A 20,821-nucleotide genomic window follows, 5' to 3' on the forward strand; every position below is an offset into this window, starting at 1 on the left:
AGAGATTGCACTCTTGTGGTTACAGACCTTTCTGCTCATGTTCCCTTCCACCCTTATCCCCTTTAGTCTGAGTCTTCCACCCCACTTGGTTCTATCCCAGTCTGGAAGAGGGAAGTTATTTCTTTCTCAGTGCAGCCTGGGTACCACAAGGAGCACCACTGAAAGCACAGAAGAGACCATCCCCATGCTCATTACCACAGCAGCCCTTAACAGCCAGTAGAAGCTAAGGCAGAGAGCCCTGCTCATCCCCAGCATCCCTGGGATGGAGAATTCTCAGTCGCTTCATGGGGATGACACACGGCTGTCTGGTCTACCCAGGGGAGCTCTGTGGGGATGAAACACACTCAGTGCACACAGAATCTTTGGAGAATTTAGTTGCCAGCCTCTAAAAAACTTATTACTTAGCATGTGCAAATTGCTATTTCCCCCCCACAGAAGTTATAACTTAGCCAAATTCGGGAGGGTTTTCATAGGGACAGCAAGAGACATCCCTTACACCAGGATAACCTTCTCCATCCATAAAGGTTCAAGTCTCTGCTTCAAAGCATGGGTGCACGAGAACTTCAATGAAGTCGTTGTAAGAATTAGAAAAGATATGGGCAAAACAATGTATTTTCCTTTAATTTCATTTGTTGAAATGGCTGCATCTAGTTTAGATGAAACTTTAAAAAAGATTAGACTGAGCCAGACCCCCACCTTTGAAATTTTCAGCCCAAAAAGTTAAAGTTGTAAGCAGCTTCAATTTTAAATATTGCAACATTAAACAAATTTCTGTGTTAATGCTTAGGTGTTAATCAGTAAAGCACTTTGACATATACAAGGCCCCTTTAAAAGACAACTTGACTAACATGTTAGAAAGTAGCTCTGTTTGTCAGTTGTACAGTCAATCCGAGAGACCACCCTCTAATAGTTCCAATATAAGAAGATACTTATTCTACAAGGCTAAGCACAAATCCTGTATCAAAAATAAACCTTGGGGATGACATATGGCATGCTGAAAATCCAAGAAATTCTACACATAGAGCTTTAATGATTTTATTTACAATCTTTTAAGATATGCAAATTGCGAGCATAGTTTTACTACAACATATACAGAGTCATTACATATGCACTCATACATGTGAATAATAAAGACACCCCAAAAGGTGGAAGAACATACAGTATTACCAGTAACCATAAGCACTCATTGAGTGCTTACAGCAGCCTAGACTCTGCAAACGTAACCACTCATGAGAGTCCCATTTAAACCATTGGGACTCTAGCTAGACACAATGTTCCATGTGCAAGAATTCCTTTTCAGGACAGAGGCCATAACTTTGGCTATGCGCAAGTTAGCACTCCTCACCCTACTAACAGTTTTAAACAATCAACACTGCATTTTTACAGATGGGAAAACAGACATGGAGAGATTAAGAGACTTGCCCAGGGTCTCACAGCTAGTCAGTGGCAGAGCCAGGTCTTCCCCAAAACACCTACTGTTCCATGCTCTTCCCACTAGACAATGCTCCCTCTACTAGGTTATACTATTACATTAAAATAGGAACACATTTACATTTATAAAAAACAACTTACATATATAAAGTTATAGCACAGTAGGTTGGAGAAAAAATTAACTTCCTTAGTTACAGTATTTCTAAACTCTTTGTCATGTAATACCTTTGAAAAACAGCTGATGATATCCATAACATTTTTGATAGAATGGTAAAAAGATATAAAAAACACTATAGCAACAGATATCCAGGAGTCCTGAATAGTAATATCTTTAAGTTCCTATTCATAAAGAATACGTTTTAGTATAATTTTTACAATACTGAATTACTATCAAGCACTAAGGTCATCTTACTGTGTATATTATTGTAAAACAGGTTATTATAATTCTTCAGAATCTTGCAGTACAGTGCCAATAACTGAATTCAAGTCAACCCAATTAACTATTAAGACCAATTTTCCAAATATAACATGAACTTAGTCAAGACTTCTTTGCTAATTAAGAGTATTTTTTAAAATAAATTATTTCTCATGCTTAAATAACTTAAGACTAAAAATGCTATAAAATACATTTAATATTGCTAACATTTTAATTGTTTGAGCTACACATTTTCAGTATTCACATCTGCTAAATGATCATCTCGATTAAGACAAATACAGCTGATTTCAGGTTTCATCACATCTCCATTTCCAAGGTTTATAATGAAGTGACTCACTCCAGTATTAGGGCTCACAGAAGATAACTGAGACTTTTTTAAAGCTGATGGTAAAGTGCACTTTAGATCCAAAACAAAATAACCAAACCAGTTTCTCATGTATGCCCCATGACTCACCACCAATATATTGGGATTTAACATTTTTGTATCTTTGTCAGTATCAGAATTAAGTTCAAGTCCACAGCAGTGGTTTCTCAAAGGGAAAACTGGTTTTCCTTCCAATGTTTCCAAGCCATTGTCTGCCATACCCAGAACAGCTTGTTCTTTCTGACACTCTTCTTCAATAGAAAGTTGACACAGAAATTCAAAGAAACTCTTTGCACGTGCCCTTACCTAAAAAGTGTTAGGAAAAAAGAATATATTTGTGATGACTGCAATAACTCTGTCCAGTGAATTTACTGGTTTCTTTTTAATGGCTTTATAATTTCACTGTCAATTATTTTACGACACATATAAGTTACGTAATCCACAAAGACTGACTAGAAAACTTAAGTAGGTGTATCAGACAAAGGTAAACGAGCTTCCACATGGCAGTTACAGTAGCAGGTCAAAGTACTAAACATGGAGACGATTATTAGTTCTCAGCCCTCTAAATCCAAGGAGGTTGACGATGAAGATAATTTCTCATTTTCATTAAGATAATAGACTAATTTATCATACAGCTATCCATGGGCTAATTTTCGATTTAGGGGAAAAAAACCCAAATCAGTTGCCATTGCCATCAGGTCTAGTTGTTTCAGGTTGGATGATGATTTCAGGATGATGTAGCCCCCCCATCGAATAGGACAGAAAACAAAAACACAAACCCAACCGCAGTGCATACACACTAAAGGTACCAAACACAAAGTCAATTTTGAGCTCAACAGGTTTCTGTACCGATCACTTGGGACACAAAGGTTTTTAAATTCAAATGTAGCCAACTGACAGCTATCTGCATGATGATTCCAAATAAACATATCAAGACTAAAGGAGAATAGAAAGACAGTATTTAAATCCATTCTAGTAAAAGGGAACACAGTAGAATGGAACTGATAAAAGACACTTCTGGTTGAGCTATGCCTGCAATAGAAAAATTTACTCCTGAGGGCATTCTACGCCAAAAGAATTAAAATTTGTGCACAATATTTTAAAATTCTGCAAATTTTATTTGTCAAATAAATGTGGAGGCTGCAACAGGTTGAACAGCACTCTCACTCCACACCAAATGTCTGAAGAGGTCTGTATTTGTGCTATTTCATTTAGTGTTAGTTTCTCCAAATAAGTCATTTTAAAGTAATCATGCATTTCTAATTTAATTGAGGAGCACAGGACACTGGCTGCACAGAGGTGGGTGAGCACAGTGCAACTTCCCATGCCCATCCCCCCCGGGGTCATGGACTCTGCGGTGAGGCTGCATCCAACCCTGACACAATACAAGGACAGGGCCTGCCCCAGAAACACCCCAGTGCCCTGCCCCTCCATGCCAGGCGCACCAGGTGTGGGAGGCAGGCTCAGTAAAGCAGGATCCAAATGTGGAAGGGCTTAGAGTGGGGTGATCCAGATATGCAGGCAGTTCAGTGGGGTGCGGAGTGGATCTGGATGCACAAGGGTTTGTTGTGGGGTTCTGGGAGCAATGGTAATGGGACTCTGAAGGGGATTCAGGTGAAGGTGCTTGGGGCTCAGCAGGGGGGCAGGGGGAGTGGGTCTCAGTGGATGGGGATCCAGGTGCAACTAGTTGGGTCTCAGTGGGGTGGGGATCTGGGTGTGGGTGGCTCGTCGGGGTTGTGGTGCTCATTGAGGGGGTCTGAGTGCAGGAGGGTGAGGCTTGGCGGGAGGGTCTGGGTATGAAGAGGTCTGGATGTACAAGGGTAGGACAGATGAGGGAGCAGCTTCCTAAACAGGGATACCTGAGGAGTGATGGGTGCAGGGGGGAGATGGGGAGGAGTTTGAAGAGCTTCCTGTAGCCAGGGAAGAAATCTGGAGGTGGGTCTGACTCGGCCCCGGATGCAATGCAGGGTCTTCCCCAGTCCCACCTCCTGCCCCACAGTGATTTACCTCTGAGCACCCAAAACCTACTGCTGGGGAGGGTCGCATGACTGCTCCTGTGGCTTCCTCATCAGAAAGCCATTTTTCTGCGGGGAAGCAAAGAAATCTGCAGGGTACATAAATTCTGCACCTGCGCAGTAGCAGAGAATTCCCCCCAGGAGTAATAGCAGCATTCTTTCATTAAAAATACAGAGGTGTCAGCACTAGTATAAAGAAAATGTGTAAGGTAACATGGAAAATGGGGCCTGAACAAACAAGTGGTAATACCATACCTCATCTAGTGTTTCTCCTCCAGATGGTGTAAACGAAGGACATTGCTCTCCAGCAGCCTTTGCCATTGCCTTTAGGTCACTCAATGGCCTTCCTTCAGCAATCCCATATTTCTAGAAAAGACCATTTATAGAAAAGGATTTACTAAATATTAAGAAAAAGTCAGTCATACAAATTCAAACTCAAACTTCATTTAAAGATTCTGTTCCTGTTTCCCTTTTAATATAGGCAACAGGTTGAACAGCACTCTCACTCCATACCAAATGTCTGAAGAGGTCTGTATTTGTGCTATTTCATTTAGTGTTAGTTTCTCCAAATAAGTCATTTTAAAGTAATCACACATTTCTAATTTAATGAAAGAGCCAACATTTGAAACATTAGCATCTACCTGAAATTTATCTTGGGCTATTCTTGGTCTATGTGCCAGAATTTTTCTATCATTCTTGGTCACAAAATCCCAATAAAGGTTATAATGACCTATGTAATGTTATACTGTAAAGGTTACAATGTAGTGTTATAATGTAAAGGTTACAATGACCTATGTCATCACTTGTTTGTAATATAAACCTTCAAAGTCCAAATAGAAAGCATTGGGATTCTGCTGTAGCTAAGTGATACTCAACATACAGGAACATTTTCAAAAGTACAAATGGTCACCCAACTGTCCTCTTATGCCTTTGAAATCTCTCCCATAATTCACAGAATAAAAATCAATTCAGAAAACTAGTCATTGGGATTTTGTTCAATATGAGCACTCTAGCTGTTAAAAATACTCTTGGAGCATCCAAAAAAAGGCTATATTTCACAGCTATGGACAGGTTAGTTTGGGTTCGTTTTTTTCTTAAGATTGGAAAAAAAAGTACTTTAATATATATTTTTAGTTCTCTGACCCTAAGAATTTGTAACCATGTGTTAATTATAATGAGTTGGCTGAGATTATAAAAGCCTCAAATGCTAAATTCACAGCAGAAAATGCAGACAGAATCCCAAGCACATACCCCCTTGTTTCACAGTGAAACAGACCAAACGTCTCATTGTAAAAGTAATCTTTATCATCTTTATCAGATGTTGCATATAGACATTCAGTTCACAGTACACATTGTATTATACACCTTATATTTATAGAGCATCTTTCATCCCAAAGGACTTTACAAACAACACAGGAATCAATTCATCCACCCCAAAGGTGGAATGCAACACCACCACATCCCCACACTACATCACAGTATGTGAGAACAGATAATATATTTAAGTGAAAGTCAGGTTTACTTCTATGTTACTAGGCATCATGATGGTGAAATTGCTGTAGTAATGCTTACTATTTTGAGAAAACAGGCAGGGGATGCTATACAGTTAAGAAAATGCACAAATGTATAATCCCTCCCTGAGTTATACAAATCCCTGCACTCTACTTACATAATCACTACAGTGATTTCAATATCCATACAGTGAACAAGCAAATCTCCATTACTTACTATAACAGCTCTTCTCTAATTTATTCCCGGACTCAGAATTGAAGTTGTTTGTTAGCAACAAAAGGTACCTCAATATCTTACCCCCTTCAGCCGAAGCTGAAAGGCTCAAAATTGTCCATGAAAGAATTCACAAAAGCAAAGAAATCAGGGTTCTGAAACTTCTGAAAAGGAAGACACTTTACAAAGCCCTTTTAAAAAAAAGCCTTAATTTTCCTCCTTCCTCTCATTCCCTTCCCTCCAGTAGGGCTTATCACCGGAACAACTGGTATGTGTATTGTATATTTGAAGAATGCAGCCTCCGGAACATGACTGCATTGCAGCCATCTTCTAGGGAACAAAAGCCTTCCTGATTCTTCAAGGAAAAAGAAAGAGAGGGGGAAGTGAGGAAATGCTACAGCTTTTTCCTTCTTTTAACAGGGTTACCTTTGGCAGTTTGCTATCTTTTTTTTTTTTTGGTAGTGTCTCCTTTCATTTAAAATTAAGCTGAATGTACCAGTACTATAACAACTTGAGTACACCTTCCTGTTAACGTTGTAACAGCCATAACTTAGGTTAAAACATGCCTCAGACTCAGTTTATTCTGTTCAAGTTATAGTTAAACTCATACAAGAGGTACAATTATGCATTTGTGTAGACCAAAAAAAAAAAAAAAAAAAAAGATTAATTGGGTAAGTAAAAGAGTCTGCAGGTGATTATATAAGTTAGAGTTAAAGTCAAATTCTGCCTAGTATGAATGCAGAAAGCATTGAAGCAAATGAAAGCCTCCGTATACCTAATGGCAGAATTGCAACTTTCATAATTACAAAGGATGAATTATCAAGCTACCTAAGCATTCAGATAAAAGAGAAATTTAAAATATTTGTATCATAAGTGGTAAGTTACATTTACAAATTATTCAGTTTAAAGACACGAACTAGTAACTTGGCACTTACCCTCTCTCGCAGTCTTGCATCATACTGTATTACAATATCTTTGCAAAACTTATTTTTTCCTATAATTGTGGATGCAGTCTGAAAAAATAAATGTACAAAGTCATATAAAAATACCATTTTTGGATGTTAAAAGGTTCATCAGGGAAAAAAATAGTAATTAATTGTTAGGAAGGAGGTGGTTAAGTGATGTAGATAGGTTCTGCCACACAGCAGGAGTTGCTTGTGATACTAAGTTGTGATATACCAAGGAAAGCAAACATTATACATGACATAACCAATATATTAAGATTGCAAAGTCAAGCACTCAGAAGTTAAAAAATGCCAGAATTATGGCTGCCTGTGCATCTGCATTATGATACCGTCTTTAATTACATGATTGCATTTTTTTTCATGGCCATGAATTTGGTAGGGTCCTATTAATGTGCAACAAGATCATACAAGTTAATAAAGTTAACCTATACTACAACCATTCAATTTCCTTTATTTGCTATCAAAGAAAATAGTTAAGTTGGTTTAATGTTACGTTTTTGATTAACTTGTGGGATCTACAATTTTTGTTTTCCACTAAGAGCACAAATATTGTCTTGTGAAGCAACCAGGTATTAAAGTTAAGCTTGTTAGACTAACAAGGTCCCCCCTTCTCTTTCTCCTTAAATAGGCATTAATGCATGTTAGCCTATTACCAGTCACTTGGGAATTCAGTCCATTCTCCACAAGTTCTCAAAGATACCTGGCAGTGGTTTGGATACTTAGAGCCCTGCAGAGACACAAAATTTATGTCCGCGGACGCAAGTATCCATGGATATAAATTGGTATCCACAGAGCTCTAAGGGCTCTACCTGGAACCACAGAGGTGAAAGCAGCAGCATGTCAGGCCACTGCTCCCAGGAGCCAGCAGCCTGTGCTGGCAGCTCCTCCGGCATGGCTGTACCACCCTGCAGTCTCACCCCCAGCCCCGCTCACTCGCAGACACCAGGCTCACCGGCAGCTGTCCCTCGTCAAGTTAACGTGTGCAAGCAGCTCACATGCTCCCGGACAGCAGTCCCTTCCATGCAGTGGTCTGAGTCTCCTAACCAGGAGCGTGCAAGCTGCTTGCACACACTAGCATGATCAGGGACAGCTGGCAATGCAGGGTGTTGGCTCCTGGGAGCAGCGGCCCGATGTGCTGCTGCTTTTGCCGCTGAGATTCCTGGTACAGCCCTGCAGCTCTGTGGATACCAACTTATATCTGTGGATATAAATTTTGTATCTGTGCAGGGCACTATGGATACTATTTCTACTAAATCCTTTAGAGAGTTAAAATATTAATTTTGTTGGGTCCTACTGTCTTAATACCTTCAAATTATTTAGGTACTGTTTATTTTTTACCCTTCTGTTTTATGCTTCTGACCTCTCCTCTTTCACCATTTTGTTACTGTGTTGAATATCCTCTATTAACCATATTAAGTAAAGATGGAAGTGTCACTATTAAGCTAAAAAACTGATGTAGTTTTTAAACCTAAACCACTTCTTAGCATATTTTTAGAATTAATTAAAAAAGATCTTAGAAGTTCCTATATAGTGGCAGCCATTGCCCCTGAACTTTTTGCTTCTGGTCTCTCTCAGTTAATTAAAAACTTAATGGGTTACTACTGGCAATGTCAGCTGTTGATCTTCTTATAAACAGATTTTCCTTGAATATTCACCATCATCACAGCCAGATTCTCTTGAGCTCCTATCACCACTACCTGAGAGGAACTTATGTAGCAGAATTCCATGGTTATGTATATTGAAAAAATACCCATGACCCCTAATGTACAGTGTTCCCTGAAGATGCAAGTCATGGCTGATGTATGTTAACTCAGTGGTATCTTTTAAGCTTCCTTCATTCTTTGGAGAAGAGCTCACCTTCTACATAAAACATTTTAGTTCCAAACTTACTCCCTCCTTCAAAATTGCCACTGCATTATATTGCCCTAGCCCCACAAAGTACTGAGATTTAGATTTACTTTCAATTGCCTGAAAAAGTACTTGCCTGCTTTGCTCGAAGGAGGTCACTTGAGAAGACATGAGTAAACTTTACATTACTAAGAAATATACCAGCAGCATCTGCTTGTCTGAAACCAGTTGCAGAAAGGGGCTCATCCACACCTTGTCCTGAAAAATAAAATTTTCCCAGACAATTTAACATTTGAATTTTAATTAATGTATGATTAATTATATGTAATGCAGTAGCATTCAGCAAATCCTGTCAGGATCGGAGTGCCATGCAAACATGAAGACAATCTCTGCCCCATTTCCCTTTACTGTGAAACTCAGAATTCAATCATCATGCAAACTAAATGGGAAAGAACAAAAGTAATAACTCTAGGAACACACTGAATGATTATTGGTAAAGTGATTATTGGTACAGTATTTAAATTACAAAACAAAAAAGTTAGCTTACATATATCAAAGTAAAAAACACGTATGCAGAAGCCTGATTTTTCAAGAGTGACTAGTGAATTTGAGTCCCTTGGCATCCATAATCAGTAGCTATTTTTAAAAATTTAGGCCAGAATGTTTTTGAGACAAAGCCAAGATAGTTTGATCCCCCTACCTCCACACCATTAAAAAAGATTATTCAAAGTTGTTTTCCTTTATGTATTCTGTAAATACATTATACTTCCCCTGCTGTCTCCCACTCTTTCTGACACCAGAAATCCCCCTTGGGGAAGAGCAGGAGTAAGAGGAGGTTCCATATCTGAAGAAGGTAGCCAATAAGTGTGTTAAAGATGACCAGAATGATCTAAGGGGGGAATTTATAATGCTATGGGGAGTGGCCTTCCCAACAACCCCAAGCCTCATCTCCTTCTCCCCTGGTCCACATTCTTACCTGAAAATGGCATTTGGGGTCGAGAGGCCGGGGTATGTGTCTTTCCTGTCAGATCAGAATAAGTGGAGAACAATGCTACAGAGGTGGTTCTCACACAAAAGAAATCCACCAAGATTTCATCCTCTATGCCTTCAGTGGCAACACAGGCAACAGGACCTCAAGAGATTGCAATTTGATTTCTACATATCTGTATACCTGTATCTGGCCAAGTGAGAGCTTATGATTTTCATTTCTTTGCAATTTTGATAATTATCAATTTTTATTTAATATTTTCTGATTGTTAATTTTGATTTTTACCTTTGCAGTAAGTTAAGTGGGAGTAGGACGGGGACAGGATGGTGCTGACAATGGGGCTGCAGGGGGCTCTCTGTGCAGCTGAGGGGCCCAAGGCATCAGGGTGTAAGGTGTGAAGGCGACTGCAGACTTCGCCCAACAGAGCAGACCCCCACCCCACCCCTGCAAGGAGGAGGACAAGACCCTGGCTGAAGGAGAGACCACCTAACTGCTGAATGGTTCCTGTCCAGGGACAGCTCCTGCACTCCCGGCTGGTGAGTGAGTGGGGCCATGACAGTGGAGCTGCAAAGGGCTCCCCACATGGCCAGTGACGCCAGATCCCTACAGGTGCAAGGGGAAGCTGTGGTCCTGGCCTGATGCAGCAGAAACCCCCCCCCCCCATCCCCCAGGAGTATGAGGGGGAGACCACACCACTGCAGAATGGCTCCTGCCCAAGGACTGAGCCATTCAGTAGTGGGATGGCCTTCCCCACAGCCAAGGGCTCTTCCTCCTCCTCACAGCACTGGCCAGGGGTCTCTGCTCTGCCCCACCAGTACCACAGTCTTCCCCACACCTTGTGCCTGCAGGGATCAGTGTCACTGGCTCTGCCACAGTGCAGGGAGCCCTCTGCAACCCTGCTGTCATGATCCCGCTCTCTTGCTCCTGTGACAGCAGGGCTGCAGCAAGGCCAGTGACACCAGATTCCTGTAGGCACAAGATATGGAGGAGAAGATGCACTCACCCCAACTACTACCAATGGAATTTTTTCCCATCAATTTCAGTGTCAGATGAAACAGATGTTTACCAACCTCTATCGACTTAAAGTGAATCCTGCAAAACCTAGTTATGGCCACCCTGTAGGTTTTAAATATTAAAAGATTCTCTTTAGTTGCATGTGGGAAGGGTACCAAACAACAAAGTGATAATATCCAGTATACAATTTCAAACTAGTGAACAGTAAAAAGAGGTAGTCTAAAAATCAACTGACAGATGTGGCTGGAGACAATCAACGTGCTATTAGATAGTGCCTCAGTTGGTACGCTGTTTCTTTTCCATCAAATATCTATGAAAGTAATCTCATCAGAAAATTTTTGTGAGCAACTTAAGATAAAGTTCTTACTAAGAACGTGAGCATGATGAATTATATTTATATTATATACCACATGTTACAAGAACTTCACAGTTGCAAAGTAAAACATTCATAAGTTAAGAAATGCCAGAATTAAGGTTGCCTGCACAAGCTTAATTCAGCCCCCCTTATTTGCATGCATTATGATAGAGTAATTACATGATCACATACTATTTTTTTCCACCAAATCCCTTCCTCAGAGTACACAGAATAAACAATGCTCACTTACTAAGCAGCTATAGAATAGCTTGTTTTATACTCATTGGTCAACATGTAGTTCCATGCAATATTTACTGTACACTATTCAAACCCTTCTCTGAATATAAAATTATTCCTTTCCTCATGGGTTTTTCTACAATGATCATATCTGAGTGCTTCACAAACAGTTTATTTTCACAACACTCCTGTGAGGCAACAGGGTATTATATCCCCATTTTACAGATGTGGAGCTGAAGCACAGGGATTAAGATCAAAAGTATTCACTAATTTTGGGTGTCCAATTTAAGATGCCTAGGGCCTGTTTTTTCAGAGTTGTTACCATTATATAGTTCTTTGTAAGCTCAAAGCACCACTTCCATTGAATTCAGTTGCAGCTGTGAATGCTCAACACTCCTAAAAATCAGACCTCAGGGTCTCAGGTTGTGCATTCAGATAGCCAGAAACACAAAGTTAGCAGCCACTGCTGAAAAGTTTGGTTTAGGTGACTTATCTAGCATCATGTAAGAACTCTGACCAGGGACAGGATCCACTTCTCCCGGACAGCATGCAACTGCCTTAGCCGTAAGACCATCCTTTCTCTTTCTGCAATTGTCCTCCTCATTCACTATACACCTTCCACCTTGTGCAACAAACAAGGCAGGGGTCCTACAGACGACAGCCTCCGTCACTACACAACCTTTATTCAACATCCCCAACCCTGCAGTTCCTTGCCTAGCCAGTCCCAGTATTCACCCCTCTGGGCTCCTCATCCTACACCCAGTCTCTCCCTCTGAACTCCCTGTCCTAGTCCCAGTCTTCTCCACCCCGGCTCCCAGTTCTCACCACCCTCCTCATCCAAGTTTCTCTCCTTGATCAGTTAATCCCTGTCTTCCTAACTGCCCCTGCCCCCCCAATCTCAGAATATCAGTCGCTTCTCCTCTCCTGCTCCCAGGCTTTTTACCTCAATCTACTCTCTCCACCAACACATCCCTTGCACTGTCTGGATCTAGTTGCTTCTGCATTCCAATCAGGCTGCTTCCTCCTTCACTGTGCCTGAATGCCTACAGGTGAAGCACCCGGCACAAGAGTGTTCCTGCTCTCAGTGCCTGGCACCACAGCAGTCAGAAGAAGCAACTACAGGGAGCCTTACTCAGCCCATGCAGCCCTGGGCTGCAGCATGCTCGGTACAGTTAGAATCTTCAAAGAATTTAGCTGCCAAGCTAACAACTCTCTGAGCACGTGCAAACTGATTTTTTTCAAAAAAGCTCATAACTTGGTGTTGCCATCGGAAAGAAAACAATCCTCCCAACTTTGGCAGAAAGGCACATCCCGAGCACAAATTCAATTCCCTTACCAAATTTCAAGCCCTTGTGCCAAAGCATGGAGGCAAGAGAGCTTCTCAGCAAACAGCCATAAGAATTTTTAATATAAGCAAAACAATGCTCTCTCTCCCCTCAATTTTCTGATGAACAGTATAGTCATATCTCCAGAAACTGTTTAAAAAAATTAGCCTGAGACAGACACCTAAGTTTAGTACTTTTTTGCTAACCAGGAGGATACAATGCATCTATACACATTTATTTAAGTAATTATATGGCTTAAAATAAATTTAATTTTTACATTCATTTTATTATGCTGCAAAATGGTGAATGACATTTACTAGATGATTAATTCTTTTTTAACTCATGATTTGCCTCAACCTGCATTTGGGTGCAAATTGGAATTCAATTAAAAATGCATGAAAACAGCTTTTTGTTTTAGTTAAACCACCTTAAATGTGCTGGATACATATTAAAATAAGTTGATCAAAACATGTTTTGCATTTGAAACTAAATGATTTTATTAAATAAAGGATGTATTATCAGTTGTTTGTGAATTGAACTGATTGTTTATGATCACCATGATCTTTAGAACTTCAGAACAAGTAGAGCTCCTCCTCTCTCACCTCATTTTTATTTAGTCTGGGAGAGGAAAACAAGCTTTTCTGCTTTTTCAATTCCCAATCAGCTTCTCAGCTTTGAAGGAACCAGTAAGTAACTGAACTGAACTACATACACTGAAAAGAAAATATTCTCACTGCACCTGCAACAGAGACTACTACTGTTACAGATGCTTAGACAGTTACTTCCACTAGTTCGGTGGTCTGACTTCCTTTAAAACTTGGGCTTCAAACATATACTACTTGTACTTTTTTTTAAAATTTAGTATATATTAAAATTGTTTAAGTTACGCTTAGGCCTTAATATAGATCATCATAATTTCAAAGTTAATTTTATATAGGTTTATTTTTTTAAAGAAACATGTACTTAATTTAAATATTTAATTTTTTTTAAGTCATCCATTTTTATCCATCCTGATATTGGTAACATTTCAGTTAACCATAGGCTGCCCTCTTGCATAGGTATATGTAATTATTTAATCTCTAACAACCTAATGGTCATAGCAGGATTGACACTAACCTTGAAGTATCTTGTCTTTGTTGTATCTTGTTTCTCCACTGAAAGACAGAAATATTTCAGACAAAGAAGAACAACCTTGTCTAAAAATAGTCAGTCAAAATTTAAAAACATTTAGATACCAGACGTAAACACCTCATCAGCTCAGTACTATAAGGGGACCACATTGCTGTAAGTACAATATCTTGTTTCAGTAAGATGTGCTTAAAGCTATCACAGTAACACTTCAGAAGCTTTTTAAAATAATTAGTTCCAATTACTCCTTCAGTGCTCATTAAGAAAAAGCTTCTTTGGAATCATGGTAAATGTAGTTGCTTAATTTCATAGTTAACTCAGCACTATTTAGTTATCTATTAAAACCTTATCTCCATCCTAAGATAGTCATTTTATGGAAAATGCACACCACTCCACTTTTTTCAATCAGACACCTATGCTTTGAAAGTGAGCCTATACAAAACATAACAATAAATCTGAAAGTATGAAAACCAAAGAAGGAAAATAATTTAGGGGTACAAAAGGTGGAGGGACATAAATAGAATTAAAGAAACAGAAAGGAAAATAGAAGGGTTTATCTACACATGAAAATTAATCCAGAATAAGGTAGGGTGCGAATTTGAAGCAAATGTGTGGATGCTCTTATTCCGAGGCCTAAAATACCATAAACAACACTTTCCTGATAGTGGAGCAGAAGGAATCCTGCTTTGACCACTTAAATATACTGGACAATGCTTTTGAGTATTTTATGGGTAATCTTGTTTTGGCAGAGGGACAGATTAAGTCTTTCCATTCTCCTATTTCTACATTTTTACTGAGATCTCTGGATGGTTTTCAAAATAAAAGAGATGGAAGCAGAAGTTTGAATCATTGCAATATAAAGCTGACTTTATTCAAAAGTACAAATAAAGCCCCCCCATCATCCAGACAATAACACTTAAGCATACTGTATTGACTTCAATGGACCTATCACATGAGTAAAATGACATGCCTTATCATTTGCAGGATTAAGGCCAACGAAAATGCCGACTTTCCAAACAAAGAACTATTTATTGACAATGCTGTAACAGAGGTTCTCAAAATGATCTGGACAGATGGCTGGTCACACATAAGGCTGGCTATTTCTCCTCAATAAATTACACATAAATACTTTCCACATAAAACAACTGCTGTAATTGCCACAGAGTTTATGTGATTCTAAAAAGGAGGGCATCTGATTCACAAGACAATCATTCTAATAAAATATGGTCAACACTACAAGACAGCAAGAACTCCCCACAATAGCACATACAATAAGACTGCCAAGTAGACAGTGAGGATGGGATTTTCAAAAATGCTCAGAATCAGCCTAAATCTGTTCCCATTGAAGTCCATGGAAGCAAAGTCAGGCCAATGCAGAGTACTTTTGAAAATCCCACCATAATATTTCAAATTTTCTAAAGAGAACCATGGTTTCAATCTGATGTATTTTCCTACTGACCAAAAAGGGAAGACTGCAGCTGGATCACTAAATCAGTGGATTTAGATTTTTAAAGGAAAACAGGAATAATCCAAACCAGAGGAAAATAATTAAAATCCACATTTGGGGTTGCATTGTGCAAGCATAAAACTGTATTATGCAAAGTAAACAAAGATTACTTTCCCCCCAATATTTACAAATATTTTGTTTGAAAATAGCCTTTAAACATCTGAATCAGGGGTATGGAGGTGAAATTTGATTTTGATTTCTCCACACACATGCCCACACTAGACAGTACACTATTCATATTACACAGAAGTCTTTTCACAGAGATCCACTGTGACTGAGAGAAAAAGCTAAGGCTATATATTTTGAAGAAGTCAATGATGTCAGTGCTTGTTTCCACAGTACTATCTTATTACTAAATGAACTCTCTACCACTGCCAAGTCAGAGTATTTTTGGCAAGAGGTAGGTCTTATGACCAACCAAGCTGGTCTATAAATAGCCTTAACTAGCCTCACATGCAACAGTGCCCATTATGCAACATCAAAAATCATTGATATAATCAGTCTTTATCTTAATGGGTTACTAAAATACAGAAGAATAATTTCGAATGTTTAGTTCTAACAGAATATTTACCAGATGCAAAATTTTCAACAAGTATTTCCCAGAATGTTACCACGGATGTGTCACAAAATATGTTATAACAAAGAATTATGTTAGGTTTTATTCCAAAACAGTTAATAGGTTAAACTACTACATCTCGTGAACGTTATTTGAAACCACGGCATGTCATCTTTCTGTATCACAACATTTTATTCTTGATATGCTGTAAATAGAGAAAGGCAGACGTCTGCATTTAGGTCCCTTCTGTAGTAACTTTTGTTAAGTTTTAAGTGCTTAACAAAATAGAAGTTATCAGGAAAAGTTCAAAACCAAAACTCTTTAGAATTATAAAACAATGTACATTTGATACAATCAGAGTAGTTTGTAAAGGAAAAAACTCCAAAAAAATGATGTCAAAGTTGCTAAAACTTCTGCAAACTTTAGCTAAAGTGCTAGAGAAGGTAACATCTTTAAACAGGCATTCTGTCCTTAATGCATATATTTTTTTTCTTACTTTTGGCCTGGAGTTTAGAGGTTAGCTAATAACTGCACCTAAGTTTGTGTAGGTGGAAGGGTCCATTATTATATGAAGCTTTCTTTTAAATGCCTGCTATATTTGTTAAAGTTCAAGACTTAATAAAAGAGATGTGACATATATACAATAGGTTCAATTTTATGGCATTTAGACATAGCTCTCAGACCCCAGCAAGTTGCCAATGCCATCTTCAACTGGGAAAAGTTTGGGGACAGATGCTCTAGCCGTAAATTAATTTTAAGAACAAGTCTCAACTAGGAGATAAAAGGTGTCTCTCAGAATACAGTTTAAGAGAGAGGCACAATGATAATCGTTTCACTGCTATGTCGCTATATTGTTACCTTATAGTTAGAGAATAAAAGATCTCTATTGGGGTTTGAACAAATGTTCGTTTTGTCATTTTCTGATTTAAGTGCCTCACAGTGGAAGCTTCACCTTTATTACATAATGCAGTTCCCCAGGTATTTAGAAAGGAAAAAAGATGGAGGGGAATTACCTACATGTTTCTCTAAAGATATAGTTTAATTAGAATCCTACCCTTGGGTCTTGTGCTTCCCTAGCACTCAAACATTTTTAGACTTTATGGTGATTAATAGTTATACCTCCTGAACAGATGAAATGTCATTATCTTCAGAGTGATAGATTATAAAGCCAGAAAGGATCACTGTGATCATCCTCCTGTATAACAGGGCCAAAGGACTTCCCTGAATTAATTCCTGTTTGAAAACATTCCCTTCAGTTCACTGATGAGAAGGATGCAAAAAGCTCCCTAATAACTATATGACAACTATCAGAAGCTGTAAAGTAATTTTTCACATCCCACCTCTAACAGTGGGAAGGTAAGAATCCACCCAAATACCTCAGTATTGCACGTGTCCATATTTGAGCTTTGTACAAAGCATAACAAGCAACAGCACAAGAAATATCACGCTTTCAATTAGTTAATAGTTGTCCCTACCAAAGACTGAAGTAGAGCTGTAATTGTTACGGCCAGAAATGGAAATTGCCTCCAAACCATATTAAGATAAGAATCTCAAGTGATTCAAAAAGTCCCCAAAATAATTAGCCAAAAAGTTTTAGTTTTCCGATAGGCAGGGGTAGTTGGCCTAACATCCTTACTAGCTCACTCACATTTAGGTTAGCATTTTGGATCTTCTGCCCACCCTGCAGCACATCGTTACTGAAAGTAGTAACATGTCCTTGGGTGCATTTCATTGAATAATGGATGTGACAGCTATAGAAACAGCAAGAATCTATATTCCAAAATTTAGCTTATCCACAAAAGAAGAAGCTCCAGTGTTTATAAAGTGTAGAGAAATCACTTGAGAACAGAAATTAAATAAAGTACCACTTTATAGTACAAAAGGAGACTTCAAAGTCATCTTGAATCACAGCCAGAAAAGACATTCTGTCTAGTCTCCTCTCAAGAAATCAACCATTTTGAATTCCCTCCTCAGAGAGTGGTGGAGAGAGAAAGGGGCAAAGCGTTTGGACATTAGCTGAAATGTAGAGATATGAGCAGATTGCAAGATTCAGGGTCAGGTACCCTTAGGGCACAGAAGCATGGATTTTGGGTTTCTGGCACTTTCCAGGAGTCCACCGAGATGGTACAAAATTGTCATTGAACATTATCAAATGTGTATTTCCTGTAAATAAAGGGGAGGGAAAGAATGGGTAAATTCAATGGCATCTTAAACACCGTGCATGCATCCAAAGCTACTATGTCTGGGAATCTTTGTAACAGGTAACTACGATACTAACAATGACCACTGCAGTAACTAATGGATGAGGGAACATCCATTCACAGTAGTGAGGCAAAGCTAATGCCTAGGCAAGCTACGACTCAGGATACGTCTACACTACAAGTGCTACAGTGGCACAGGTGGGAATTCTGCACCACTGCACAATACAGAATTTTGTAGAAATTAATGTTGTGCATGCAGAATTTCCCTCTCCCCCCCCCCCCCCACACACACACAAAAAGGGGCTGCAGATATGTCCGACGCCCCTTGCTATACCTGGCAGAGCCCAGCTTGCAAACAGAGGACAAGGTGTGGGGGAGGGAACTGGAGAGTTTCCCAGCACACCCTGAAGGAAGGAGACAGCGGTGCACAGGAAACCCAGCTCAAGCCTTGGAGCCAGCATCAGGCAGTTTCTTCCTCTGGATCCCTGGGCTCTGTAGAGAAGGGGATGTGAATGTCTGGGGTGAGGGCACAGCTGGCTCCCGGGGGGGAGTAGAGAGTGAGAGCGTCTGAGTTGGGAGGAGCTGTGGCTGGGCTGGGAGCAGGGGAAGTGTCTGGGCCACCAAGGTTGGGCTCTATAGGGAAGGGGGCTGAGAAACAGGAACTGGGTTATCATAGGGCGTTTCTTCAGCTCTCTACTCCTGGGGGAAACTGTGTGTGTGTCTGTATTGTCGCAGACATACTTGCTGACAGGTATTTTGAAATAAATTACCAAAATAATTGAAACCGGTGTGATTATATAGCGTTATTTTGACACATAAAATTTACAGAATTTTAAAATATTCTGCACAGAAGTCATAAGTTTTGGGCACAGAATTCCCTCAGGAGTACACTACGGAGCAGACACATAGCACGTTGTGGGAAGGGGATTTTCTGTAGGTAGGTTAACAGAGGGACAATGGAACATTGTCCCAGCCGCACCTATACCAGGGGTCAGGTTGCCCTAACCACGGTGCAATGTTTTACCACCGCCTTGCGGAGAGATGCAACGTTGTAGGCGCTGAACAGGACCAGTGTACGCCCCCACAGCAAGTCACCCACCCTGGGGCAGGCCGGGGACTCCCCGCCTCGCTTTGCCGACTCGAACGCGGTGTCGCCTCCTGCCCGGGGGCCGCAGCCCAGCTTTGGCGAGAGGCGGGGGCGGGGAGGGAGAGGCCGGAAGTTCCTTTCTCGCAGGGGGCCGCAGGCAGCCCAACAACGAGCCCCGCCAGACACCGGGACGCAGCGGCGAGGGGCGGAGGCGGTTCACAGCCAGACTCGGGGCCTAAGGAGAGCCCCGGGCCCCTCCGGCCCCCGCGACTGCCCCGGGCCTCTTCTCCCCGCAGCAGCCCGTGCCCGCCCCCCGCGGCTCCAGCGCGTGCGGGGCCTCGCTCCATCGCGGCTAGCGCGGGTGGGTGCAGCCGCCCTGCCAGGGGAGGGACGCGCCCCCTCCAGGGTCCGAGCCGGAGCCCGGGGACCTGCCGGCGGGAGCGGCCCCGGCCCGGGAGCACGGAGCCGGCCTCGCCTCGCCTCGCCTCACCGCCCGGGGGCGGGGGGAGGTTTCTCCACGGGGGCAGGCGGCGACTCCGCCACTGCCAGTGGGGGGGGGGGGGACTGGGGTCCGGACTCTCGCTTTCACCCCGCCCCCCTGCCACTCACTGCCGGACGATGGTCAAGGTGAACCGCACCATGATCCGGTGAGGAAACGGCCTCCGCGCGCTCCCTCCAACCGGCTTCTCGCCCCCGCCCGCTTACGCGGCGACGCCCACCTCTCGCTCGCCTACTGGCCCTCACGCTGCCTGACGTCACAGTTCTCTTTAAACCGCTCCACCAATAAAGCGTTTCCTTCTCCGCGCCGCTCGCGGTGGGTGAGATCCCGTGCAGCGCCTTCAGGAGGAGGGTGCGCGCGCGGGCGCGCGCAGGTGGAGGTTGGAGCCGCTGCCGCAGTTAACGGTGCCTGTGCGCGTGGAAACCTGTTCGCCGCCCAGGAGGGGTGGGGGAGGGGCGAAACCGCTGCTGCTGCCGCTCTGTATGGCGCCTGAGGGCTCAGTGGTTATCCCAGGCAGCAGGCCGAAGACTAGTCTCAGGCGTCACACACTTGTGCCAACTGTCAAAGCTGCCCCGTGTGTAGCAAGCACGCCTTGGTATGTGAAAAAACCACCTACCTGCGCTTTAAGAACAACTATTCATTTATCCCCTGGAAAATCAGCTCATTAATATTTGTGGAAACCCGTTTGCCTGTGTAAACACGTTTCGCTTTCGTATGCACCCAACCACCCCCAACCCATGCACGCGTAATGGAAAATGGCTACGTGCAAAACTCTTTTGAATGGGCATAAGCACTTGTTTGTGAATGAACACTCATTGGCTCATGGACAAAGAGTTGTTGCATGTGCGAAAACTCAAAACAGTCACAAGTAGGTGCCTAGCAGCACAGTTGCGCACCCAGCTTTCCCAAGTGACCGTTTCTCAGGCGTTATGTCTTAGTGTATGCACAGAGTGCTCAACCATTTGATGGCATCATCATTCAGGTGGAGAGCCAGTCTCCTGCCACTGAAATAAGTCAGTGGGTACTTGTCCAGGAGATGTGACATAGTCTGAAGTTGACCATAGCTGCATTGCGGGTCATCGCACCATCATTGGTGCCTTAGTTATCAGGCGTAAAAGTATGTTTTTTGAGATTGCAACA

The 20,821-nt window shown here is 41.5% G+C and overlaps 1 protein-coding gene across 1 annotated transcript; it reads right to left on the reverse strand.

The window, feature by feature from the left end:
- Window positions 1-1,026: 1,026 nt before the first annotated feature.
- On the reverse strand, window positions 1,027-19,895 carry TIGAR (TP53 induced glycolysis regulatory phosphatase). The gene is made up of 6 exons (XM_073314788.1): window positions 19,792-19,895; window positions 13,820-13,857; window positions 8,921-9,042; window positions 6,907-6,984; window positions 4,502-4,612; window positions 1,027-2,537 (listed from the first exon to the last, which is right to left on the reverse strand). Exons 1-6 carry the CDS (start codon window positions 19,821-19,823, stop codon window positions 2,091-2,093), a joined length of 828 nt encoding a protein of 275 aa, XP_073170889.1. The 5' UTR covers window positions 19,824-19,895; the 3' UTR covers window positions 1,027-2,090.
- Window positions 19,896-20,821: the final 926 nt, after the last annotated feature.

Source organism: Lepidochelys kempii, chromosome 1 (genome assembly GCF_965140265.1).
Source record: "Lepidochelys kempii isolate rLepKem1 chromosome 1, rLepKem1.hap2, whole genome shotgun sequence".
NCBI classification, from domain to species: domain Eukaryota; kingdom Metazoa; phylum Chordata; order Testudines; family Cheloniidae; genus Lepidochelys; species Lepidochelys kempii.